Source organism: Orycteropus afer, unplaced genomic scaffold, assembly GCF_000298275.1.
Source record: "Orycteropus afer afer isolate SDZICR_OR568_19922 unplaced genomic scaffold, OryAfe1.0 scaffold00291, whole genome shotgun sequence".
In the NCBI taxonomy this organism is placed as follows: domain Eukaryota; kingdom Metazoa; phylum Chordata; class Mammalia; order Tubulidentata; family Orycteropodidae; genus Orycteropus; species Orycteropus afer.
In genome coordinates this window covers 3,970,075-3,978,542 of record NW_006921878.1, presented here as the reverse complement: position 1 = coordinate 3,978,542, position 8,468 = coordinate 3,970,075, and the positions used below count along the sequence as shown (strand labels likewise).

The window sequence follows — 8,468 nt, the reverse complement described above, 5'->3', positions numbered from 1 at the left end:
GTATGAATTACACCTCAATATAAAGAAAATCCTCACAGCTGGATCAATAAGCAGCATCATGACAAATGGAGAAAAGATTGAAATTGTCAAAGATTTCATTTTTCTTGGATCCACAAAAAACACCAATGGAAGCACAGTCAGGACATCAGATGATGTGAACTGGGCAAATCTGCTGCAAAGGACTTCTTTCCAATGCTGAAGAGCAAATATGTCACTTTGAGGACTAAGGTGAGCCTAACCCAAGCCATGATATTTTCAGTCACCTCATATGCATGTGAGAGCTAGACAAAGAAGAGTTGATGCCTTTGAATTATGGTGCTGGCAAAAAATACTGAAAATATCACAGACTGCCAGAAGAACGAACGAATCTGTCCTGGAGGAAGTGCAGCCAGAATGCTCCTTGGAAGCGAGAATGGCCAGACTTTGTCTCACCTACTTTGGTCATGCTGTCAGAAGGGACCGTTCCCTGGAGAAGGATGTCATACTCGGTAAAGTGGAGGGTCAGCGAGAAAGGGGAAAGCCCTCCATGAGATGGACGGACACAGTGGCTGCCACGATGGGCTCAGGTACAGCAAAGACTGTGAGGCTGGCACAGGACCGGGCAGGGTTTCGTCCTGTTGCACATGGGGTTGCTATGAGTTGGAGCCGACTCAATAGCGCCTAACAACAACAAGTGCTGGTATAACAGAAATACCAGAGTGGTGGCTTTAACAAACAGAAATGTATTCTCTCACAGTATAGGAGGCTAGAAGTCCAAATTCAAGGTGCCAGCTCTAGGGGAAGGCTTTCTCTTTCTGTCAGTTCTAAAGGAAGGTCCTTGGAGCCATCCACATGTCTTGGCACCAATCTTCCCCTGCACCTAGGAGGTTCTCACACCAGAGCGCTGAGTCCACAGACACCCTCCACTCTTGGCTCCTCTTTTTTGGTGGCAGTCAGGTCCCTCTTTCCGTTTGCTTCTCTCTCCTGTTATCTCCTGTAAGATAAAAGGTGATCCAGGCCACACCCCAGGGAAACTCCCCATACAGGCCTGTAACCTGAGTGAGGGTATTGCATCCCACCCTATCCCCTGACACCTGTGTGGTAGTTAAGGCTGTGTGTCTACTTGGCCGGGCTGTGGTTTGAGTGGCTGGGCAGCTGGATGTAGTTATTCCCCGTGATGGGATTGTAATCACCTCCATGGTGGAATCTGCTGTGAGCACCTAAGTAGTCGCCTTCAGGGCGTGGCCTGCTTCCAGTGTATATGGAGAAGCTTTGGGAAAGGGCTGTAGCTTTTGGGCACGTTTAGATCCTGCATCTGGCTGAGTCTTTATCTCCAGTTTCTGGACTTGAACCAGCGAGCTGCTGTGTTGTCTGCCGATCTTGGGTTTGTCAGCCTCAGCAGCCGGTAGCTGCATGAGTCAGAAGAAGCCTGCAGCTCCAATGGGCCTAGAACAAGAGGCAGAGCTGAAGCCCAGGTCGGGGGGCCTTCACCCCTCTCCTGGAGCCGGCACTCTGAATGCAGACTTCTAGCCTCCTAAAGTGTAAGAGAATAAATTCCTGTTTGTTAAAGCCATGCGCTTGTGGTGCTTCTGTTATAGTGGTACTAGACAACCAAGACAAACTGATTGGCTGATCACATCAGATCACCTCATGGGGAATGATTTCATCATCACATGGGTGCTGAACCACTGAGACTCATGGCCCAGCCAAGCTGACACATGTTTTTTAGGGACACAGCTCAATCCATTACAGCATGAAACAACAGCAGCAAACCCCCAAGAGTCTGAAGAGTTATAATGGTGGGATGGCAGGTAGGTGAGTGGATCTCATGGCCATGATTCCTCATGGGTCTCTCTTCCTCTTTCTTCTAGAACCCTCTGTTGGTCGAGGCTAAGAAGAGGGTGTCTTATAACTGCTGCAGCCATGGCACCGTCCACCTGCAAATCTATATGGAGAAGAACATCTTTACGCCAGGAGACAGAGTCATTTTCACAACCGAGATCAACAACCAGACCAGCAAGTGCATCAAGACAGTCCTCTTCGCCCTTTACGCCCATGTGCAATACGAGGGCTTCACGCCCAAGACTGAGCAGCGGACGTGCAGAGACTGCAGTGAGCTGCTACGGCAGGAGGCCCACACCCACATCACACCCTTCAATACCACCAAGGTCGTCAATACCTTCCACCTGCCCCTGGTCCTGTCGGTAAGCAGTAGCAGCCGCCAGCAAGACAGCGAGATCATGAGAACACAGTACGAGCTGGTCATCACTGTCCACCTGCCCTGGTCCCTGACCACTGTCAAAGCCAAGGTTCCCATCATCATCACCAGCTGCCAGCTGCTGGATGGGGAGGAGCCGGGATCACAGAGTTAACTGCTCTAACTTCTAAATATTAAAAGCTTTATCAGACTCTACTGCCAGTCCTCCTCCTTTTGTCCTGCAGGGGATGTTCAGGTGAGCCCTGAAGTGGGTGGCATGTTGCCTGTGTGGTTGCCTCTGACTCTCAGTGACCCCACACACAATGGAATGAAACACTGCCTGCTCCTGCCCCATCCCCAAGCTGCTGTCTTGGTTCTCAAGACATACCATGAGTGGGTAGCTTTAACAAACAGGAATTTATTCTGTGACACTTTAGGAGACCAGAAGTACTACATTCAGAGTGCCAGCTCTAGGAGATGGGTGAAAGCCCCTGACCTTGGGCTCCGCCTCTTGTTCTAGGCCCACTGGAGCAGCTACCACTGCCAAGACTGATGAACCCAAGATTGGCAGGTAAAATGGCACAGTCCCCAAGGTCAGCAGGCAACACAGCAGGCCACTGGTTCAAGTCCAGAAACAATTCCAAGAGCGACAGGCAATCCAGCAGTCCCCTGGTTCAAATCCAGGAACTGGAGATGAAGACTCAGCCAAATGCAGGATCTAAACGTGCCAAAAAGCTAGAGCCCTTTCCCAAAGCTTCTCCATACACACTGGAAGCAGGCCACGCCCTGAAGGCAACTACGTAGGTGCTCACAGCAGATTCCACCATGGAGGTGATTACAATCCCATCATGGGGAATAACTACATCCAGCTGCCAAGCACTCAGACCATGGCCCAGCCAAATTGACACACGACCGTAACAACCATAGTTGCAGGTCACCCTGTTGAGAGGCACAGGCTTTTCACGGGCTGGTTTTCAGAAGTCAGTCTCCAGGCCTTTCTTCCTAGTCTGTTGTACCTGGAAGCTCGGTCGACGTCTATTCAGCACCCCAGCAACATGCCAGCCTCCACAGACAGACAGCTGGTGGCTGCATGAGGTACACTGGCTGGGCATTGAACCTGGGTTTCCTGCGTGGAAGGCGAAAATTCTGCCACTGAACCACCACTGCCCCTACATGGTGCCTGTAGTGTCCCCAGACTCCAGTGGGGTATGCATCTTTTTCTCCCACTACAAGAAAGACCATTGCATGCCAGGAGGGAACTAAAAAGGTCTTCTGGGACCTGGCCCTGGTTAGGGTAGTGTCTTAGTTCTCTGGGGCTATGTAACAGAAATGCCACAATGGGGTGCTTTCAATGAACAGACTTATTCTTCCACGGTTTAGGAGGCTACACATCTGAATGCAGGGCGCTGGCTCCAGGAGAAGGTTCTCTTTATGGCTTTTGTTTCTTGTCTCCTTGGAGATCTCATGTGGCATAGCATCCATCCTCCTTGACTGCTTGCTTAATCTATTCTTTTATATGTCAAAAGAGACGGACTTAAGACACCTGCTATGCTAATACTGCTGCATTAAAGCCATAAAGGAAACTCATTCTCAGATGGGATGATAACCACAGGTACAGGGGTCATGACTTAGAACACGTATTCTGGGGGACACAGTTCAGTCCATAACAGCCTCCAACTCCATCTCCTCAAGGTCTTACCCTCCCTGTCTTGTTTCCATCTTCTCTGACCTCCTACAGTACCTGAAACAGAAGTTCTCCTCCAGAGTGCTTCAGGAAATGCTCATTGATGTCTGCAGGTGTTTGTGGTTGTCACGACTAGGAGTTAGGAGATTGCTTCCGACATCCACCCACCCGTCGGCGTGTCACACTGTGGTGGTTTGTGTGTGGCTGCGATGCTGGAAGCTATGCCACCGAGATTTCACAGGCCAGCAGGGCATCCGTGGTGGACAGATTTCAGCAGAGCTTCCAGACTAAGAGAGATGAAGGAGAAAGGCCTGGTGATCCAGTACTACCAAAAATCAGCCAATGAGAAAACCCTGTGGGTTGTAATAGAACATTAGCTGATACAGTGTTGGAAGATGAGCCCCCCAGGTTGGAAGGCACTTGAAATACAGTGGGTGCAACCATGGACTTGAGCAGACCATGGCATAGGACCAGGCAATGTCTTGTTCTGCTGCCCTGGAAGTCACCATGAGGCAGAGCCAACCTGATGACAACTAACAACTGTGATCTAGTGGGCAGAGGTTAGGGATGCTGTTCAGTGTTCCACAATGCATACACAAGTCCCCCAAGACAGGAATTATTCAGCCCCTATGATGAGAATCCAAGGGCCAGGACAATCCACAGGGACAGGTTGTTGTTAAGCCCCAGGTGTGATCTTCTGTCTCTTACCTAAGTCAGGTTAGGTCCCTCCTCTGCTCGCAACCCTCCAGGACTGACACAATTCAGTCCATAAGAGGCTCCAACTCTGTCTCCTCACTTGGGGGAAAAGCCCAAGTCCTCCAGCAAAGGGCCTACACATTGGCCCACATCCCAATCTCCAGCAAGTCATAGGGGTTCTTTCTTCAAAATCTGTCCAGAATCTACCCTCATCTACCTTCCTCTGCCTCCATCTTCACCTGATACCCCATCATCATCCACCTGGACCAGCACAGTCACCCCTCCCTGGCCTCCCTGCTCTCATCCTTGTATCCCTCACTCTGTCCTCCCTGGATAGGTTTGCGAGATTTTGCAAAGAAAAATCCAGGAGGCCCAGTTAAATTTGAATTTCAGATTATATATATAAAACAAAATACATTTTTTAGTATAAATATGTCACATGCAATATTGGGGATATACTCATGCTAAAAATACAATCATCTATGGTTTGTCTGTGATTTATTTTATCCAATTAAATATGAACTTCAGCTAATCTATGGATGATTTTTTAGCATAAGCATATCCCTCATAAGGAGCCCTGGTGGCACAGCTGTTACACATTTGGCAGCCAACCAAAAGGTTGGTGGTTCAAATCCACCCAGTGGCTCCACAGGAGAAAAGACCCAGTGATCTGCTTCCATACAGAACACAGCCTAGAGAACCCTATCAAAAGTCAACAAGAAAAAAGACAATCTGATTTGAAAATGGGCAAAGGACATGAACAGACACTTACCAAAGAGGATAGTCAAGGGGCTAACAAACACATGGAAAGATGCCCATGATCATTAGCCATTCCAAAAACCAAACTCACTGCTGTTGAGTCAGATCTGACTCATAGCGACCCCTCCTTGGGTTTCTGAGGTGGTATCACCATGGAAGTAGATTGCCCAGTCTTCCTTCTGACAAGTGGCTGGTGGGTTTGAACAGCCAGCCTTCTGGTTAGCAGTCAAGTATCTTAGCCACTATGCTACCAGAACTCCCTATTAGCCATTAGAGAGATGCAAATCAAAACCACAATGAAGTATCATCTCACTTGGGCAAAAATGGCTCTATTAAAAGTAAACAAACAGAAAACAACAAATGTTGTCAGAGATGTGGGGAGAATGGAACCCTTATCTTCTGCTGGTGGGACTGTAAAATGGTATAACCACTATGGAAAATGGTATGGGCCTTCCTCAAAAAGCTAGAAATAGAAATAGTGTATGACTCAGCAGTCCCATTTCGAGGTATGTACCTTACCAAAACTCAAATCCACTGCCGCTGAGTCAACTCCAACTCATAGCGATCCTTTGGACAGAATAGAACTGCCCCACAGGGTTTCTAAGGCTGTAAATCTTTATGGAAGCAAAACTCAAACCAAATCCAGTGTCATCGAGTTGATTCCAACTCACAGCACCCCTAGAAGACAGAGTAGAACTGCCCATAGAGTTTCAATCTTCATGGGAGCCAACTGTCTCTTGTTTCTTCTACAGAGTAGCTGGTGGGTTCGAACTGCTGACATTTGGTTAGCAACCCAATCCTTTAACCACTGTGCCACCAGAGTTCCCTGGTATACATTTTAGAGATTCAATATTAGAGACATGGACAGATATATGCACACATATGTTCATTGCAGTATTAGTCACAGTAGCCCCCAAATGGAGACAACCTAAATGCCCATCGGTGGATGAACGGATAAACAATGAAGAGCACAGAGCCTTAAAGAAGATGATGAGGGCTTGAAACATAAGGTGGATGGACCTGGAGTACATTATGCTGAGGGAAATAAGTCAACCACAAGGAAAATACTGTATGATTGCACTTTTATACGAAGACAAGAACTGACATATGTACAGAGCTGCTCATGGGTGGTTTGAGGGGAAGGGAGGAGGCCGGCTGGAGTTAGCAGACACTTGCTAGTTTTGTATTTTGGGTTATGCTTGATAGTCTATTTATGCCATATATTAGGGCCCCTAAATTTGCCCCTAGTTTTTCCTTGAGGAACTCTATAGTTTTAGGCTTCACGTTTAAGTCTTTGATCCATCTGGAGTTAGTTTTTGTGTATGGTGTGATGTATAGATTTTGTTTCATTTTTCTGCAAATGGATCTCCAGTTTTTCCAGCACCATTTATTAAACAAACATTCTCTTCCCCATTTAATGTATTTTGGTCCTTTGTCAAAGATCAGCTGACCATAGGTCGATGGATCTATTTCTGGGTTCTCAATTCTATTCCATTGGTCTATGTGTCTGTTATTGTACCAATACCAGGCAGTTTTGACTACTGTGGCTGTATAGCAGGTTTTGAGATCCGGACACTTGCTAGTTTTGGTGATGGGAAAGTCAACGAAATAGTTTCTTTTATAAGAATCAGCACAAAACTGGATGCTATAAGGCAGAGGTTAGAGATGTCCCAAATATCCAGCTTCTCCAAACTGCCGTACCACTCCATCATCTCAAACGCCAATTCCTCCTCCTTCCCCCAGTACTTTCCCTCCTGTCTTTTTTTAAAAAAAAAAAAACCACTGCCGAGTCGGATCCAACTTGTAGTGACCCCTCCTTGGGTTTCCAAGGCAGTATCACTACGGAAGTAGATTGCCCAACCTTCTTTCCAAGAAGTGGCTGGTGGATTTGAACTGACAGCCTTCTGGTTAGCAGCCAAATGCCTTAGGCACTATGCTACCAGAGCTCCTCCTCCTGTCTTTGGGTTCTGTAATTTGCTGCAACATCTCACAGAACTCACCAACCGTACTTATGATTATGGAGTCTATTAAGGAAGTAACAGATTACAAAGCAGGATCAGGAACAACTTGAAAATAAAGCACTCAGGACGCAGTTCTTCAGGCAGGACAGCTTCTTCTCGGCCTGCTGCCACAGGCCCTGGTCAGGCCATGAAGCCCATCATGGTAGTCTTGCACTGGTCTCCTGGTTCTCACCACTACTGGTCTTGCCACACAGTCTCTGTGGTCTTCGGTGTCACAGCCGTCTTCTCTTTCCATGTTTCTCCCTAAAACCTCTGTCAGGGAAGCTAGTTATATAGCAAGCCCTTATTAATTCCAAGGCAGGCTGCAGCCCCAGCAAGACCTCGAACTAACCAATCCCCTACAAGGGTTCCACATACCTTGCTTGCATAGTCCCACCCCACTCCCCAAGTGGTCTACGGACCTCATTTACATTGGCAAAAGCCACCCAAGACCATAAATCATACATCAGTGTCAATTTTTCTTCAGTCTTCTTGGGTTGTTGTTGTTAGGTGCCACAGAGTCAGTTCCAACTCACAGCGACCCCGTGTACAACAGAACGAAACACTGCTCGGTTCTGCACCAGCCTCACAATCCTTGCTAGGCCTGAGCCCATCCTTGCAGCCAGTGTCAGTCCACTTTGTTGAGGGCCTTCCCCTTCTTCGGTGACCCTCCACTTTACCAAGCATGACATCCTTCTCCAGGGAATGGTCCCTTCTGACAACATGACCAAAGTAGGTGAGACAAAGTCTAGCCATTCTCGCTTCCAAGGAGCATTCCGGCTGCACTTCTTCCAGGACAGATCTGTTAGTTCTTCTGGCAGCCCATGGAACTTTCAGTATTCTTGGCCAGCACCACAACTCAAAAGCATCAACTCTTCTTTGATCTTCCTTACTCATTGTCCAGCTTTCACATGCATACGAGACAATTGAAAACACGACAGCTTGGGTTAGACACACCTTAGTCTTCAAAGAGACATCTTTGCTCTTCAGCACTTCAAAGAGATCTTTTACAGCAGATTTGCCCAGTGCTATATGTCATCTATTCATAAGGTTTTCCTTGTGTTTTATTGACTATGCAAAGGCATTTGATTGTGTGGATCATGACAAATTATGGATAACATTGAGAAGAATGGGAATTCCTGAGCACTTGATT

The 8,468-nt window shown here is 47.4% G+C and overlaps 1 protein-coding gene across 1 annotated transcript in view; it reads left to right on the top strand.

Moving 5' to 3' along the window:
• The window catches only part of ARRDC5 (arrestin domain containing 5), a 32,632-nt gene that overhangs the window by 12,115 nt on the left and 12,049 nt on the right, over positions 1–8,468 (top strand). Inside the window, exons 2-4 of the mRNA XM_007951107.1 lie at positions 1,578–1,656; positions 1,851–2,307; positions 3,110–3,156. Of these exons, the coding sequence (XP_007949298.1) occupies positions 1,578–1,656; positions 1,851–2,307; positions 3,110–3,156 (583 nt within the window). The remainder of the gene's footprint in view (positions 1–1,577; positions 1,657–1,850; positions 2,308–3,109; positions 3,157–8,468) is intronic.